Source organism: Halichoerus grypus, chromosome 6 (genome assembly GCF_964656455.1).
Source record: "Halichoerus grypus chromosome 6, mHalGry1.hap1.1, whole genome shotgun sequence".
Taxonomy (NCBI): Eukaryota; Metazoa; Chordata; class Mammalia; order Carnivora; family Phocidae; genus Halichoerus; species Halichoerus grypus.
Genome location: NC_135717.1, coordinates 171110512 through 171129126, shown reverse-complemented (window position 1 = coordinate 171129126; position 18615 = coordinate 171110512). Strand labels below are relative to the sequence as shown.

Sequence of the window (18615 nt, the reverse complement as noted above, 5' to 3'; positions counted from 1 at the left end):
TATACAGTGAGAAAAACAAAACAGACCCAAGTTCTTTACCTCATGGACCTCATATATTACTGGGGAACAAAACCATATTCATAATTTAATATTAGGTGGTAATAAGTGCATGAAGAAAAACAGAGCTGAGTAAAAGAATAGTCAGTGATGGAAGCTCTATTTTGCAAAGGGTGGTCAGAAAAGCATATGATGAAGTGAAATGTGCAAGCCATGTGAGGGAAGAGCCTTTGAGACAGAGGGAAGAACAAGTACAGAGGCTAACTGGGGGAGCATATGAGATGAATACATATTCAGGGAATAGCAGAAAGGCCTTGTAGCTGGAGTGTGGTGAGTGAAGGGGTAAGAGTGGTAGAACTGAGGTCAGAGAAACTCTTCAGAGTAGGAGATACATGGTGGGAAGGTGGTGAGAAGGATAGATCACTAAAGATCTGTAGTAGATGTACAAGATCACTTGTAGACCATACTAAGGACTGAAAATTTTAACCTTAAGGATGATGGGAAGCCACTGAGGTGGTAGTGTTGTGGGGTGTTTTTTGTTTTTGTTCTGTTTTTGTGTAGGAAAGCTTCATCATGAGATGCATTTACTTTTGAAAAGGATTATTTTTGCTATTTTCTGTAGATCAAATTCTAAGGGCAAATAAGGGTATGTTCATTACAGAGGCAGCCAAAACATGAGTTGATGTGCTAGAGATATACTTAAGAAAATGCCTGAAAGGAAAAATAGGGGAGCAGGGAGAGCCAGAGGAGTCTGGAAGTCATTTAGACAGTCATGTAGGTCTTTACCCGCTGTATAGGAGAAGTCGTCAACTATTGGTGTGTTTCTAAAAAGTCACAGCAAGCTGAGTTGCCCGCTAGGGGATTTAACATGTCTCACGATAATGGACCAGTCTTGGTATCCTTGCTGTACTTAGTCAGTAAGTGGGAGCAGCTTATGAAGTGTAGCCTTGAGCACAGAACATGGGGTTCCCAGTCAGTTAGGTTCTACCCCAGGAGATCTAGGGTGCATTTTCATGATCCTACAGAGGGAATGCAAGAAATTGAGTCCAGGTGGCTAACAATCATGGCCTGGATTAGGGCAAAGGTTCCCAGACTTTTCTCTGTTTATAGTGCTCTTACTGTCTTGATTTTTTTTTTTTTAACAGAACTTTGAAGCCAAAAGAAAGGCATAAGGGTTTCATTGATAATGTAGTTAGGTCCAAACAATTTAGTAAGTGTGTTGTAACAAGTAAGTGATTGGAAAATAATACACACAATTGAAAGAATATATTTAATCTTATTCTTAAATAACCATATTTATTTTCTAGTAAGATGTGTATATATGTTGGGCACTAAACAACTTCTCAAATCTTGGCGTCATATTGGACACTGCCGCCCTCATTTCCTGTTCCACAATCTGTTTTTCTGCAGTTCTTTATTTTTTTTTTTTATCATAACAACCGGTAGAAACAGTTTTTCAAAGATACCATCAAAAGGAATGTAGTGGTGCAGTGTTGAAGCTGTGAACTCTATCAAGTGAGTAGTTCATGCAGTGCTAACAAACTGTCCTTGGGGGGGAAACGTCAGGACTGGGGTGAGGAGTGGCTAGGTTCTTTTTTTTTTAATATAGATTGATTTATTTGGGGGGGCGCACGAGGGAGAGGGAGAGAAAGAATCTCAAGCAGACTCCCCGCTGAGCGTGGAGCTCAACCATGGGGCTCGACCTTATGACCCTGAGATCATGACCTGACCCGAAATCAAGAGTCGGATGCTTAACCGACTGAGCCACCCAGGCGCCCCAGGAGTGGTTAGATTCTAGGTATATTTTGAAAGTTAGAGATAAAAGGATTTAGGTTTTAGATTGGGGAGTTGAGAATGACTCCAAGATTTGGGCGTTGAGGTAGATCAGGAGTTAGCCAAATTACAGCTTCCTGTTTTTGTATAAATGTAATGGAACATAGTTACACCCATTTGTTCGTGTGTTGTCTGTGGCTTCCCCACTACAGTAGTAGAGTTGAATGGTTACGATTGGTATGGTCTGCAAAGCCTAAAATAATTCTTATGTGGCCCTTTCCAGAAAAGTTTACTGACCTCTAAACTAGATTGAATGGAAGAGCCATTTATTTGGTAATATAAGGATGAGAAATAGATTTTAGAGATGGGATTGGAATTAAGAGTTCAGTTTTGAACATGGTAGGTGTGAACTGCTTATTAGACATCCAAGTGCAATAATTTGTAACATCTGTAGTAGTACTTAATAAGACTCAACGTTCTTCTGCATTGTTTTATGAGTTCTGTTAAGGTCCTTTACAGATTTATAGCCGGGTAAATGTATTTTCCAAAGTGAACTGTGACATTTACTTTAAAATTCTGTTTGTCTTGTTGTCCTTCCCCCTCCCCCACCGTGTTTCCTGTGTCCAGGAATTAGATTTCATGCAAAGAACTATTCTTTTTTTTTTTTTTTTTAAGATTTTATTTATTTATTTTGACAGAGACACAGAGAGAGAAGGGAACACAAGCAGGGGGAGTGGGAGAGGGAGAAGCAGGCTCCCCGCTGAGCAGGGAGCCCGATGCGGGGCTCGATCCCAGGACCCTGGGATCATGACCTGAGCTGAAGGCAGATGCTTAACGACTGAGCCACCCAGGCGCCCCTTTGCAAAGAACTATTCTAATTGTATAGTATGCTTAATTTGTTCAGTGACTTCACTGAAGGCACTAATACACAAAGAAGCTAACTGTGAGAATAGAATACAATGAATGAATTTAAAATGGGGGTTATGGGCTTCTTACGAATTCTAGTTTTCTTGAATCTTATACCATTCCTGTGAATTCAAATAATAATTTTTTTAATCAACCCTGTAAATTTAGTATGAGTATTTTTTCCTTTATAAGTTTAATTTTATCCTTTTAACTTAATGGATAAAAGAGAATTAATGGACTAAAATTGATTATCCTTTACCTTATCCTTTTTTTTTTCTTAACTAAAAAAATCATGAGTTCTAAGAATGTGGTATTCTACTGTTAGGGAATTATGTATCCAAAAATTGTTTCTATTTTGAGTGATTTATCGTATAGGTGTGGTAAGACTTGCTTTGAAGAGCCGTTTTTGTTTTTTGTTTTTTTTAAGATTTATTTATTTAGGGAGTGAGTGGGGGGAGGGGCTGAGGGAGAGGGAGAGAGAGAATCTCAAATAGACTCCGAGCTAAGTGTGGAGCCTGGCGGAGGGCTCGATCTCACAACCCTGAGATCATGACCTGAGCCGAAATCAAGAGTCAGATGCTTAACCGACTGAGCCAACCAGGCATCCCTGAAGAGCCATTTTTGTATATTAATTTAGAAATTAGTCTTTTTTTTATTGGACTAAAAGAAGAATGTGGAAGATTAATAGGATAAAGGATCAACAATTTTTGTTAATATTTTTTATTTTTTATTCTTTATTTCTCAACTTGTTTTACTTCAGGTGAACTACAGAAAGCCATTGACTTGTTCACAGATGCCATCAAACTGAATCCTCGCTTGGCCATTCTGTATGCCAAGAGAGCCAGGTGAGAACTGTAAACAAAAAAGAATCCCCTAGTGAAGAATTTCTGCTCATTTATTTAAATAGAATTGCTTCTGTGGTGATCCCAAAGGTGTTATTGTTTGAAATGAATACTTTTTAATATCACACTTATTTTTTTAGTGTCTTCATCAAATTGCAGAAGCCAAATGCTGCCATTCGAGACTGTGACAGAGCTATTGAAATAAATCCTGATTCAGCTCAGCCTTATAAGTGGCGAGGGAAAGCACACAGGTAAACAACAGAATTTCATTATTTTCAGAAGTTCTGAATTTTAAATCTGATGTTTTAATATGCTTTGAAAAAAATGAAATTGCTTAAGGATTTAATTTCAAAGTAATATGTGCTTAATATGAAGAATTGAGAGAGTATAAGGAACAAATAAGAAAATACAAATAAGAAAATAAAAATTCTTTTTATTCCTTCAAAGAAAACCACTATTTAACAGCTTTTGACCACATATAGCCAAATTTAAGGTAAGGATCAAAATTATTTCTAAAAAGAGCATAACCTTACAAATTTTCTCTTAGTTTTAGATTTTTTTGTGTGTGTAACCTAACATTAAACTAGTGTAGTACAGAAGAAGGAATTCTTTATTTTCAAACTACTTGAGTTGCTGCTAAGTCACCTGAAAAATCAGAAAAAGGAGACAATAAAGAGGTGAATATATCTTAGGTTAGTCATCATTCCTGGAAGTGAAACTTAATGTTACAAGTGGGTGTTGGTAACTTGAGGATGAGCTGTCCAATGACACTCACATGTTACATGGATTGGAAAGGTGCTGTACTCCAAGTACGGGTGGAAATGAAGATGGATATGCTTGGGATAACTGTATTAGGTTACTCAAAAAAAGGAGCTTTAGTGATTATGAAGTCACAAGTCAAAGATAGAGGTGAAAGATTAGCATAAGATATAGTAATGCTCTGGGGGTCATAAAGCTCATGAGCATTGATGTGTGACCCCAGTAGTCTTTGAGCATTTCTTTTGTTGTTGTTGTTTTTTTAATTAATTAATTAGCCTTCTGGTAAAAGATAGCATGAGCTCATCTTGTGTTTTGATTGTCCCAGACTCAGAATTAACCATTTCTCAAAGAAACCAGGGTTCATTTTTGTGAGCATTATATTTACAGAAACTAAAGTTTGACCACTAAGTGTGTTTGTTGCCTGTGGAATATCATTACTTCTGTCATTTCAATGAACAGAGTTAGAAAAGACATTTTTTATTTTTTTTAAAGATTTTATTGAGAGAGAAAGTGAGCAAGCATGAGCAGGGGCTGTAGGGCAGAGGGAGAGGGAGAAGCAGACTCCCCGCTGAGTGGGGAGCCTGACATAGGGCTCCATCTTAGGACCCTAGGATCATGACCTGAGCCAAAGGCAGAGCTTAACTGACTGAGCCACCCAGGTGCCTCAGAAAAAAACATTTTTTAAATAATTATTTTAAGGGGAAAAGTTACGGAATCTTGAGCTTATACTGATATTTTCAAAAAATTCAATATTAACATTTTCCCTTTTGTTTTGCATTTTTAACACTATTCTCCTAGACTCAAAATCTTTATGCGTATTTTTTTTTTAAAAGATTTTATTTACAATTTATTTGACAGAGAGAGAGACAGCGAGAGAGGGAAACAAGCAGGGGGAGTGGGAGAGGTAGAAGCAGGCTTCCCGCTGAGCAGGGAGCCCGACGCGGGGCTCGATCCCAGGACCCTGCGATCACGACCCGAGCCGAAGGCAGATGCTTAACCAACTGAGCCACCCAGGCACCCTATCCATAATATATTTACTTGTGTTACTCTGTGATAACATAAAATTGTTCTACAATCCTATCACAATAATATTCTAAGTAAAATTGAATGTTTTCATGTTTGTTGCAGCTTTTATCCTTAGAATATATCCCACTTAAGATACACAGTCAAAATACTGTTTTAAAAGTTAATGTGACTTCTGGGGTGCCTGGGTGGCTCAGTCAGTTAAACATCCCAAGTCTTTATTTCTTTTTCTTTTTCTTTTTTTTTAAGATTTTTCTTTATTTGTCAGAGAGAGAGAACAGGCTAGGAGAAGCGGCAGGCAGAGGGAGAAGCAGACTCCCCCCTGAGCAGGGAGCCCGATGTGGGGCTCAGTCCCAGGACCCTGGGATCATGACCCGAGCTGAAGGCAGACGCTCAACCGACTGAGCCACGCAGGCGTTCCAGGCGTTCCCGAGTCTTGATTTCGGCTCAGTCATGATTTCACAGTCATGGGATTGAGCCCTGTGGAGTCTGCTTGGGATTCTCTCTCTCTCTCGCCCTCTGCCCTTCCCCCTGCTCTCCCACGTGCACTCTCTCTCAATAAATAGGTAAGTCTATATATGTATGTATATGTATAGGTTACCTTTTTTTTATATGCTGTGTGCTCAGTGTGGTAAACAGCGTTTTTTGTCCTTTTTTTCCTGTTTGTATTCAAGTTTAGGGATTGCTTTATTTCTGTCTTTTCTGGTTTAATTTTCTTCTTTACGTATGTAGAACATTTGCATGTTTAAAGAGTCAAAACTGAGTTGACACGTATACCCAGAGAAGTCTAATTTCCATTGCTATCCCCTCTACTCCATTCTTATCTTCTTCCACCAACCTTTAGTTTCTGATTTATCGTTTCTCTTCTTTCAATAAAATGTGCACACATGTATTGTTTTCTCTTCCACCTTCTAGCATGCTAAGTGTACATTATGTTAATCCTGTTTTTAAGGAGTTGAAATTGTTGAATGAGCTTGAAAATTGTAGTTCTACATAATTTTAAAAAATTTTATATTTTGAATTAAAAAAGTAATTTTTTAAAGTTTTTAAACAGTTTTTAGAAAACAGCTTTATAGTTGCCAAGGAGGAAATTAAACTCCCATGTTTTTATAGAGTAGAACATACTAATTCAATTGGTTCATGAAAATTTATAGTTCAGATATTTAACTTTAAACCTCTTCTGTAACACTCCCTTTTTTTAATAAGGAAGAAAGACACCACCACATTAGTGGATATGTATAAAAGGCCCCTAAAATGAATTTAATCTGTTTCAGACTTCTGGGCCATTGGGAAGAAGCAGCACATGATCTTGCCCTTGCTTGTAAACTGGATTACGATGAAGATGCTAGCGCAATGCTGAAAGAAGTTCAACCGAGGGTATGTTCAAGTAGGGAGAGGGAATGTCATCACTGTGATGCTCTGTGGCTCTAGTACTTAGCCCCTGGCAGTAATTTACCTGGAAAACAGATACAAAGAAAGAAACGTTTGGATATTTCCATCTGTAATTACTGATGTTGGTGTTCAACTCAGGAAATGTCAATAGTTTGTCATGCCTTTATTTCTCATGCTGCATTACAGCAAGCTCTGTTACTTTGTTGTTTGCAAGCCTACAGTAGAGTTATAACCAGAAAGTTAGAAATGGAAAAGGGGGCATCAAGTTCACAGCAAAGAAAGAAATAGAAAATCTATAAAATGTGACCCGAGGTTGTGCGTGGTCTGTCCTTGTTTATCGTAGGTATATGCAGCCACTGTATAAAGCATGAGGGCCTTGTGGAAGTTAGCAAGTTTCATCCTTTTAAAAATTATAATACTGACTCCAAAAGCCAGAATATTTTTTAAGGTAATTGTTAAAATAATTTTAATGCATTATTTACATGGTAAATTCCTCAGCTTTGTGGGATGTTGCATTACCAAGAATTTATTCCCAAAGGTTATAAGGAAATTTTATTGAATTTAACTTATCTATAGTCAGAGACTTTTTGATTTTTTTCTCTCATAACAGGGCTAACTCCAAGGTTATGGTGAGAGAGTCTAGAACATGAGATTCTTAAAAAATAATGATAAACAAGCTGAAGTAACAATTGAGTATCACTCTCTTACACTTACTCTATTTTCTGAATAATAGATTCCAAATATTTGGCCCAGGTTATGTGCTAGTGTCTGGAACATATATTTTCTCTTAATGTTCATAGCATTCTATAAGACTTAAGTATTTCTCTTCCCCGCCCCCCTCATTTTATGGATGAGAAAACTTCAGTGTGGTTAGACTGGCAAATAACTGGTGTGTGCGTTCCCAATCTCTACCTTCCCTTGGCCAGTATCAGGCAAGAATTGTGCAATTTGAAAACTTGTCATCCTTGTACTAGTTACTTTTTTGAAATTTGTAACACTTCTAACTTCACTTCTCAGCCTCTTTCCTTTATTTCACAGTGGACTTGTTAAAGTGTGAGTTATGTAAGGTCTTTTTCTATAAGGTAAATCTGTCATTATTCAGAACTGTTTGTTGAATTTAACACCTCTCCACAAAGAAAAATGATTCTTTAACAAAACTGGTGATTTGGGTTGCCCTTATTCAGCTTTTAAAGAAAACATTTTTTCTGTGGCTTTTTTTCCCCTAGGCCCAGAAAATTGCTGAACATCGGAGAAAGTATGAGCGAAAACGTGAAGAGCGAGAGATCAAAGAAAGAATAGAAAGGGTTAAGAAGGCTCGGGAAGAACATGAGAGAGCCCAGAGGGTAAAGTTTCTGTAGCTAAACCATTAAAGGGAAATAAAATAGATTAGAGTTTGAGGATATCATTCTAATTCCTGGCTCTTTCTTAATGCTGGCCTCGTTCTGTAGGGTAATGATACTGCTTAAAAGAGTTTCTTTCCCTTCATTATCTCCAATTTGTAGGGATATTTTTTTTTCTTAAATTCCTAAGCGAGCTTATATATCACCTGTTTATATTCTTGTTTGTGTCCTCCTAAAATTGGGAGTTTTTTTGGTCAGGTAATTAGAACTTGTCAGTATTACTTGTTTCCTTGTGGTTGCTTGCCCTGATTTGTTGTTTTATGATTCCTCTTGTTCGAATAGTGGATTCATAGCTATTTAAAATAGACTCTAGCTATTCTTTATTTTTAGTCACAAAGTCATAAAATTTAGAAAAAAGTTATTCATAATTCATCTACAATATTGTTGCTGTTCTTAAGATTTCTCGTTTTTTTCTATATTAGCTTTTTGCATTTTGATACTATCAGTTTTCATTTAGTTATTTCCAATATTGTTGAAGTAAAAGGACATAAAGCTATATTATAATTGTATAGCATTACTTCGTAACTTTGTCATTTAATATTAAGTATTAATACTTAAAATTAATAAAACTATAATTATATTGAATGAATTTAGTAAGATTTAATAAAGTTAATATTAAATGCTTTTAAAGCATCATGCTTGGTTTTTAGGATTATAGTTACTGTATTCAAAAATGATTTTTACATTTATATATCCTTGATGACTTTATAACTGGTTATGAGGGAAATTTATTTTCTTTTACTTTGTTTGCTGAATAACAAATTGGTAAACCCCGGTTGTATTTGTTAAGTTATGTAGAGAAAGTATGGAAAAGATGAACTTGGGAAACAGAAGTTATTGGCAGTCTTCGTAATCTAACCATGTGCTTTCATTTTGGAGTTCTAACATCGTTAAGAATTTATACTTTGCGGGGCACCTGGGTGGCTCGGTTGGGCAACTGCTTTCTTTTTTTTTTTTTTTTTTTTTTTTAAAGATTTTATTTATTTGACAGAGACAGCGAGAGAGGGAACACAAGCAGGGGGAGTGGGAGAGGGAGAAGCAGGCTTCCCGCTGAGCAGGGAGCCCGATGTGGGGCTCGATCCCAGGACCTGAGCCGAAGGCAGACGCTTAACGACTGAGCCACCCAGGCGCCCCGGGCAACTGCTTTCGCCTCAGGTCATGATCCTGGAATTGAGTCCCACGTTGGGCTCCCAGCTAGGCACGGGGAGCCTGCTTCACCCTCTGACCCTCTCCCCTCTCATGCTGTTTCTCTCTCAAATAAATAAAATTAAAAAAAAAAAATTTATACTTTGCATAAGCATAGACAGACATCAGTACCGTATATTGCTTTCCATGTGTTGTTTTTTTTCCTGCCCCAAGTAGAAGTAAAACACTACTTGACATCATTACCAAAAGTAATGCTCATTGACAACCTAGCTGGAAAATTTTGAAAGGGGATTTGGGGTGTGTGTCTTTTAGTTCAGTATTGCCATTTGAAACTCGTCATTCTCTTAAGTCCTCTGACTAGCTGATTTTACAGTTTTTTTCATGGTTTTGCATGGGTAGGGTACGGGTGGACAGTAGACTCCCCACCAGCACCACCACTATATGATTTCTTTATTTCTTTGTATTAAAGGAGGAAGAAGCCAGACGACAATCAGGAGCTCAGTATGGCTCTTTCCCAGGTATTTTTAAAGAAAATTTAAAACTATTAGGATTGTAAATAATTGGAGAATATTCTGATTTGGGGGCTCAAATATGTCTATTATATTTAGTACTATTAGTCCCTGGAAATATCGAAAAGCCTTTAGAATGTAAGCCTCTAGAAATTTTCATTCTCCTTTAAAAATTGTATGTTAGTAGAAATATAGTGTATTATTTTCCTCACACTTTGAGCAATATACTTTTTTATAATAGCTAACATTTAGTGAGGTCTGAGCATTGTACTTTTCTAAGAGACTGTGAATTGATTATGATGTATTTTAAGTGTTTCTAAATTAGAACTTTAAATTGAAACAAATAATGCTAGAGAATGAGAAAATATGATGACCAAGATGATTTATTAGACTTTTTAATTTTGTAATTCCAAGAGATTGTTAGCTTTCTCTTTAAGGGTAAGGTTAGTTTTCTTTTTTTAACAGTTTTATTATTAGGAAAAAATAAATGCAGAATGTAGCAAAGTTGATTTACAGCCTTATTTTTTAAGAAAAAATTTGAAGATAAAATTATGTCCTGTTACATCCTGTTAGAATGTTTAGATTGCTTTGTGTTTAATAGCCCCCTTGTTCTTTGCATATGCACGTGTGAGTGTGTGTGTGTGATTTTCATCAGAAGGAAATAGTCTACTATCAGACTACTTGAGAATATGGTTGGTGTCTAAGCAGTTATTTCATTTATTCTTGCAGGTGGCTTTCCTGGGGGAATGCCTGGTAATTTTCCTGGAGGAATGCCTGGAATGGCAGGGGGGATGCCTGGAATGGCAGGAATGCCTGGGCTCAATGAAATTCTTAGTGATCCAGAGGTTCTCGCAGCCATGCAGGTAAGACTTGGAAGAACAAAGTTGGGCTTTGTATCACTAAGGCATTTCTTTCATTAATTCTTTGTAGAGACAAAGGTTACTCTGTTAGCTATGTTTTACTTATCTGAATTACCAAATAGCTAATGATGCAGTTAGACCATTTTTTTTTCCAGAATGAGTAGCTTAAGTTATTAAAAATTGGTTTATAGGAAATACTCTGTAATAGTTTGATTATATCCAGTTGTCCTTTTCTTTTTTTATGTTCCAAGTTTTTATTTAAATTCTAGTTAGTTAACATATAGTATAATATTAGTTTCAGGAGTAGAATTTTGTGATTCAGTTGTCCTTTTTGTCAAAATTGTGTATGCTTTTTTTCATTATCTAGTTAAAGTGACATAATTGGCATTTGACTTTGAAGTGCACGTTAGTAATATTTATACTTCAGGGATTCGTCCAGACCCCATTTAACTTGGCTGTGACAAAATCGTCAGTCTAAATAAACACCTAGGATTTCGACTCATAAACTTGTTAAACCACAGAACTCTTTCAAATACTAAAAAAAACCCACCACCTTTCTTTGCAGGATCCAGAAGTTATGGTGGCCTTCCAGGATGTGGCCCAGAACCCAGCAAATATGTCAAAATATCAGAGCAATCCAAAGGTTATGAATCTCATCAGTAAATTGTCAGCCAAATTTGGAGGTCAAGCATAATAATGCCCTTCTGACAAATAAAGCCCTTGCTGAAGGAAAAGCAACGATCACCTAATGGATGTCGCAATAATACAAACCAGTGTACCTCTGACCTTCTCATGAAGAAAGCTGGGGTGCTGTGAAGAGAATCCCTACCCCTCTGCCCCACATGCAACTGAAACATTCTATAGTGGTTTGCCATTAGGGTAGTCATTCAGATAATGTTTTCCTACTAGGAACTACAAACTTTAAACACTTTTAAACCTTAAAAATATTTAAAAACATATTAAAAGGGTGTGTTAGTCCCTACATTTTTCTTTACTAATCATTTCAGTTTTTTTCCTTTGGATTAATTGGGCAAGGAAGATACTTCAGTGTGGAAGATTTATTGCTCAGTTTGAGTGAAATAAAGGTTTATTAGTGGGAGGCAAATATAACATTTAAATAGATGAAGTTTGAGTTGGAGATATGGTTTCTGAGGCATTTTGACTTGTCTTCTTAAATGCTTTATTTTTTAAACACAATTTATTTGGATAAAACCATTGGGACCACCAGTATTGCAGTAGGACCTGGGTAGGGACCGGAAGTGCTTGGCAGGGCAGCAGCAACCTTACTCCTTTTATATAGTGTGCACCCTTGTGCAGATGCATTTAAATCTTACACTGTGGTGAAGGGATGATTTTTATAATGCTGCAGTAGAATTGGATTACTTAGCTGTGTTCTTGTCTGATATAGAAAATAAATGTTTGCATTATTTCCACATAGGGGAAATAAGGGAATACTTTTCTTTTTATATTTCTGTGTTTAGAGTGACCTTCCTGGTCAGAAAATACCCATCTCTTCGTGTGCTTTCTACTTGTTTTCACTTGCCCGCCCCCCATACTCTTTTTGGGCTAAAGATAGTCATTTTTCACTGGCTTCATCACTACTGTATCATTCACAGCATAATTGTGCAAGTATATGTCATGCTGGGTTTAATATGTAATATAGTGATTATGTAAGGTAATACCCATAACAGCTGTAGTTTCTTACTTGGCCAAGCGATTTCATATTTAAATTATAGGTTTCTACTTTGGTGAAATCTTACCATGTCAAAAGATGTTGGAAGGAGGGATTCCCTTTGGTGTTCAGTTTTCTACTTGGGAAATACTATTGCAGTTGGAGTTTATCTTACATTATTCATCTTCGTAGTTTGGAGAGTATGAGGTTTGAATTCATTGATATACATAGAGGGGAACCAAACTTCTTGATCCAACACGAATTATAAAATTGATGAGATCCATGGTTCTTCATTTCGGGGTTGATGAGTTGTGCTCCTGTTTAGCTCCTAAATACTGCACCATATCCCCCACCTCTCCTTTTTCTCCCTCCTTCTCCTCCAAGGATAAAGAAATGATAGATTTTCTGTTGTACATTCAACTCTTAACATTAATAATTAAGACTAAGTCCAGGCACTGTAACAGGAATTGCTAGGGTTCTGCCTGTCTTTCAATTTAAAGTGCTGGTGTTTAAAAACAGTTTCAAGGGTAGGGATGAGACCCTCTGTACTTTGCTTATTTTGAAGAATCAGTGGTAGGAGCAGTGAAAAAAATTCCATGGAATACATTTTTGAAGTAGCACATTTCTGAAGTCATAAGTAAGTTGATTTAGGTTCTAACCCTTTGCTGTACACAAGCAGATAGAAATGCATCTGTTTTATGAGTGAGAAGAGGCTGTATGCTAACTGAGCATGCTTTTTAAACCCTTTAAAAATACTCAGCATATAAACTTGCGTTTGAGCTTGCCAGTGGTTTTTTTTGTTGTTGTTAATGTGTGTTCTCTCTCAGATTTTCTAATGTGTGCTGTGAATAACTCAAGAAGACCAGTTCCTTTTGGGTTCCTTATTTTATTTACTTAATTATATATTAAGTACATTCTAACATTGCAAATATTACCATAAGTGGGTAAAAGTAAAATTGGTCTTCTGAAAATGTGTCCTGTGCTTTTAAGTTCCACAAATACAAAGTACATTCATTTTCATAGAAACTCAGTATCATTTCTAAACCACAAGTGTTTTTTCTTGTGCTAATAATGATATAAGAAGGAAAAGTAAAGGAGTTTTTTTCTGCTTAAAAATATATAGTTATTTGATTTCTAGCTACATTAAAAATAAAGTATGGTTTCAAACTGGATATTGACCCCCCCACTTTTTTTTCCCCAGCACATGTTCTGTTTCTTTTAGGTCTTTAGCACTCAAGTTATTTGCTGGACATAGTAGGCTTCAGTTTTATAAAGTGCTGTTAACAATGACTTCTAAGAATACTTAAACTGTTAAACAGCTTTACTTTTCTTTCAGGTAGCAGTCCAGAGGTAAGCCATTCTGCCATCCGTTTCTGAGTCCAAAAGTGCTTGCTCTCATGCTCATCTTGTAGCTTGAGGAGAGGGCGCAAGGGAAGCACGTACTGAGATACTGATGCTAATACCCATAGTTAACATTTCATTACTTCTCATAGCCCACTGGTCTTTTTTTTTTTTTTTTTTTTTTTAACTCTTGAGACCATATTTAGCTGCAAGGAATAGTCCACTGCTGTATGGTCATGTGCCCAGTAAAAGATTACACTACAAAAGAAAGGGAGAAAAGACATGGGGTAACAACTAGCAGGCTGCCACTTTAGGAAATACTGGCCTAATGGGATAAGGGAGAAACAAATCGTATTTTAGAGATTTGTAATATCTAACATTAATGCACCCAAGTAGCCACTTAGGTAAGTAGTACTTACTCTGTGCCAAGCACTCTGTAAATAAATTTGAAAGCATTGACTCCATTCTGATAATGACCATAACGGTAAGTGCTCTTCCCATTTTATATAGATGAGGAAACTGAAGCACTTAATTGCCCAAGTTAACACCCCTGATTATTTGTAAAGCTGGTATTCTCACTAGGCTTGTTCGGTCTTGCTCTTTTATGTTCTGCTGCCCTCTCTGTACAAGGTTGCTTCTTGCAGAATTGTTCATGACTTCAAGGAATTGGAAACAAAATACATTTGAAGAGGATTGATTAAGGAATATCACACATCATTGGGTGTACTGATGTGCACACCCAACGGATTAATAGTAAGGGATGTAGCATAATTGAAGTGCTTAGAACACTTGTGACAGGTCCAATAATGAGGACAAGAAAAATTCGTTTTTTAAAATTATGGTGCAATAATTTTAAAGTTTAGTATTTACAACCTGTAGCATACCTGTTAAGAGTGCATAGTTTGGGGAGGAAAATACCCTGAAGTAAATAGGCAACAGATATTAAAATAGCTGTTAAGGTTTTGATCAGAGTAAATTTAAACTATGGCATATCAAATTGGTGGTTTTAAATATCTTGGCAATTCAGTGAGACCTTTAGTGTTGGTATGAGTATAACAATTTTCTATAAAGTTGTCTATAAGAATTTTGACATTCTTTTTTGGTGGAATCCTAATGTTAAACTTATATTCAAAGTATTAGGAAAAGCCAGGGTAGCAAGGAGGTAAATAGAGCTAGTGTAAAACACATGTATGCGACTCTGAAAATCTTGGTATCTGGCACATAATCAAGAGATCTCTAAGTAGTTCACTCTCCCCCAGATCACTAGGATGTCAGGTTGCAGTTAAGTAACCTGACCATAAATCTGCCAGTGTAGAAGCATCATATATGAAATGTTAAGTTCTGGATAGGTTCCTTTAACTCACTTTGTGTTCGATGGCATGGGTGTAAAAGAACATGCATAATTTTTTATATACTATTTATATAGAGGGGGACTTGATGCCTCTAACTCAGGGAGCCCTCTTTAAGGAAAATATGTAATTATGAATACTAAAGTAGATGTAAAAGTGAATGGTTAGAACAAAGGAAGCAAAAATTGCAGGTTTTAAAAATTGGAAATCTCTCAAAATCACAACTACAGAGACCGTTTTTATTATTTTTAAAGATTTTATTTATTTGAGAGAGAGAGAGAGAGCATGAGAGGGGGGAGGGTTAGAGGGAGAAGCAGACTCCCCACTGAGCAGGGAGCCTGATGCGGGACTCGATCCCGGGACTCCAGGATCATGACCCGAGCCGAAGGCAGTTGCTTAACCAACTGAGCCACCCAGGCACCCCGTTTTTATTATTTTTTAAGGATTTTATTTGTCACAGCACACAAGCAGGGGGACTGGCAGGCAGAGGGAGAAACGGGCTTCCCTGCTGAGCAAGGAGCCTGATGTGGGGCTAGATCCCAGGATCCTGGGATCATGACCTGAGCCGAAGACAGACACTTAACGACTGAGCCACCCAGCGCCCCTAAGTAAAATCTTAAAAAAAAAAACCTGGGGGCACCTGGGTGGCTCAGTTGGTTAAGCATCTGCCTTCGGCTCAGGTCATGATTTCAGGGTCCTGGAACTGAGCCCTGCATCAGGCTCTGCTCAGCAGCAAGTCTGCTTCTCCCTCTCCCTCTGTGATCTCTCTCACTTTATTTATTTTTTTTAAAGATTTTATTTATTTATTTGATAGAGATAGCGAGAGCAGGAACACAAGCAGGGGGAGTGGGAGAGGGAGAAGCAGACTTCCCGCGTAGCAGGGAGCCTGATGTGGGGCTCGATCCCAGGACCCTGGGATCATGACCTGAGCCGAAGGCAGACGCTTAACAACTGAGCCACGCAGGTGCCCCTGTGATCTCTCTCACTTTAAAAGAAAAAAAAAAGTCTTGCTTAAATTGTGTAACTGACCTCTGTTTTAGTGCCAGCAAACTATTTTCATTTGATGTTTGGACCTCCGCTTTTCTGTCATGGTCCTAGGGATTGGTGAGAGTATTCCTGGAAGCCATTTCTACAACAGGTCTAGCAGTAACAACCATACATATAAGTAGGTACCACTAAATCTGGTGTTCCCAACTCACCTTTCATTTAACTTATGGTCACTGTAGCACCACCCTAAATGAAGGGGAGTTTAAGTGGAAAGATCTTTTAAGATATTTTACGCAAATTTTGTGAAAAGACCAGGTAAACATTGTTAGGGCCCTCTCTTGAGCAGTAAATATGATAATGGGCATAATAAAGCACGGAGCCAGGCATGCAGTAAGCACTTAGGAATTATCACAGGGTGTATTATAAGGGGAAACTGGAAGAGACCTATGGCAATGGCACTCCAGTAGAGTGAAGTTGGAGTCCTGAGACCTTGTGTCTCACAGTATGATCTAGGCTAGAGGTTGAAAGTGGTTTCTGCAGTTCTTTGTAGTTTGGTTCTTCACTTTAGAACATGTGAAGATTTTTTTTTTTTTAAACAAAGTACGTCTACATAAATTAGCTTTTGTAATCCTTACAGCAGTGGAGTTGGATTAACACTGTCACTTAACAAAGAAAACCTGGGCGCCTGGGTGGCACAGTAGGTTGGGTGACCAACTTTTAGTGTAGGGTGGTGAGATGGAGCCCCAGCCCCATGGGGCTCTGTGCTCAGCAGAGTCGGCTTGAGATTCTCCCTCTCCCTCTGCACCTCCCGCTCGTGCTCTCTCTCTCAAGTAAACCTTTAAAAAAGGGGGGGGAACCAAAGGGGTTAAATTACTTTACTAGTTGCTAACAAGTATAATACTGCGGGGTGTGGGACTTCTGTGGGTCCAGTCCCGGGATATGGCTGCATTGGATCACTTTGATCTCAAGTTCCATTTTGTCTTCCTACCACACGCGGGGGTTTTCAAGAGGGGAGAAACTTGCCCAATCGACGTTTCCTTTCGGATAAAATGTGACTTTAAAAATACTGTCGAGAGAAAATAGGAGTTAACTTGCAAGGAAATAGGAAGATTTGAGTCCCCATCTTGCCGGTTACCACCCTGTCTTACGGAGGGAAGGTGGCCGTCTAGGCCTTCCTAAATCCCAATGTTGAAGCACAACCCGCCAGGTCCCCGAACTCGAGAGGGTACTCCGGTCAGACCCAGGGGCCGCTACGTGCTTTCTGTCAGGCTATTCCGCGTGGTTGGGCCAGCGCTTCTCTGCCCCGCCCACGCATGCCCCGAGGGCCAATCAGAGCCAAGGGACTTTCCCAGGCCCGCCTTTCTCCTCTTCCAGCCCCTGCGGCCTCTGCCTGGGAGACCGGGTGCCGTACGACCCGGAAGTGGTTGTTCTGGAGGAGGCGGGCCTGAGAAGGTGGGGTCTGTGACGCTCACGCCCCGGGCTCTGGCGCCTCTTTCCGCCAGCTGCGACCTGAGGGAAAAGTGTTGCTAGGTCTGTGGGGAGCCGCAGCGATGGCCTCCGTGCTGTCCTACGAAAGCCTGGTCCACGCTGTGGCCGGAGCCGTGGTGAGGCGGGCTCTTCACGCCCGGGGCCACTGCGGGGTGTGGGGCTTCTGTGGGTCCAGTCCCGGGATATGGCTGGGGGATGGGGATGAGAGGGAGACGGTGGGTTGGTATCTGCAGTCATGACTGTGGGACAGGGAGGAATGAGACGTAGGCGAGAAGGTGCTGGAACAATTTGGGGTGAGGGCCAGCACACCCTTCGCCCCTGTTTTGAGCTCTTAGAAAATATCTGGGATACAGACAGCGACGATCCCACATACCCACAGAGAGCCTGGAAGAAAATAATTGCCGTTTTCTTTGCCTTCTGAAATTTAAAGACCAATCACCTCCCTTAAAGGCCACCACAGACACAAACTTTGTTTCACTGGGCCGGAGGAAAACGTAGATGAGAAGCTGTGTTACTTAGTCACGCGCTTCCCTATAGCCAATTTTCATACTCTTGCTGCAGACAAGTGGCAGTACTTAGGGTATCTCTGGCCAATATTGGCAGAAGATACATCTTTTTTTTTTTTTTTTTAAATCAGGATGAGAGTTGCTGTCTACCACAGGTATGGTTTACTGTGAGGTATGTGCGTGGGTCTTGGGTTTGTGGATGTCTCAGTTCCATTTGACACCACTCCCTTTTCCTTGACATTTTCCACTCTTGGCTTGGGTCACTTCCTCCTCTGGTTGTCCTCTTAACTCTCTGGCTGCCCTTTCTCATATCCTCTCCAGCTGTCAAGATGCACCTTTAGCAGTTGGAATCACTGTGACTTCAGAGGCATGTCAGAGTCATCTCCTTTTAGCCAGCAGAACTTCACTGAGAGCTCTTCTGTGCTCGCTAATCAGGGATGAACCCCAACTCTATCATTTGTTAGATAGGTGGCCTGTAAATTTCATTTCCTAACCTATAAAGTAGGAATGTTGAAACCTACTTCACAGACTTGTTTTTAAAGTTAATTGAGAAAATACTTCATGGAAGTGCCTGATTGAGGAGTCTTGGTTCATTTAATTAAACCAGAACAGCCTTTCGGCCAGTACAAAGGTGGTGAAATGGAAGCTTGCTTGATGTGATCTAG

General features: G+C 38.8%; 2 protein-coding genes across 8 annotated transcripts in view; both read left to right on the top strand.

Moving 5' to 3' along the window:
- The window catches only part of ST13 (ST13 Hsp70 interacting protein), a 54623-nt gene extending 41172 nt beyond the window's left edge, over window positions 1–13451 (top strand). For 3 of the 4 annotated variants that reach the window (XM_036072610.2, XM_036072609.2, XM_036072611.2), the window contains exons 6-12: window positions 3437–3521; window positions 3659–3769; window positions 6575–6677; window positions 7919–8035; window positions 9708–9756; window positions 10477–10610; window positions 11173–13451. In XM_036072610.2, coding sequence (XP_035928503.1) covers window positions 3437–3521; window positions 3659–3769; window positions 6575–6677; window positions 7919–8035; window positions 9708–9756; window positions 10477–10610; window positions 11173–11301 — 728 coding nt within the window. In that variant the 3' untranslated portion in view covers window positions 11302–13451. The remainder of the gene's footprint in view (window positions 1–3436; window positions 3522–3658; window positions 3770–6574; window positions 6678–7918; window positions 8036–9707; window positions 9757–10476; window positions 10611–11172) is intronic. The other variant, XM_078076676.1, reaches the window with a different exon arrangement.
- Window positions 13452–17324: 3873 nt separating this feature from the next.
- Window positions 17325–18615, top strand: part of SLC25A17 (solute carrier family 25 member 17) — a 47933-nt gene continuing 46642 nt past the window's right edge. The window contains exons 1-2 of one of the 4 annotated variants that reach the window (XM_078076671.1): window positions 17369–17560; window positions 18082–18105. In XM_078076671.1, coding sequence (XP_077932797.1) covers window positions 17507–17560; window positions 18082–18105 — 78 coding nt within the window. In that variant the 5' untranslated portion in view covers window positions 17369–17506. Of the gene's footprint in view, window positions 17561–18081; window positions 18123–18615 lie in introns of those variants that run through there. The other 3 variants (XM_078076674.1, XM_078076672.1, XM_078076673.1) reach the window with 3 other exon arrangements.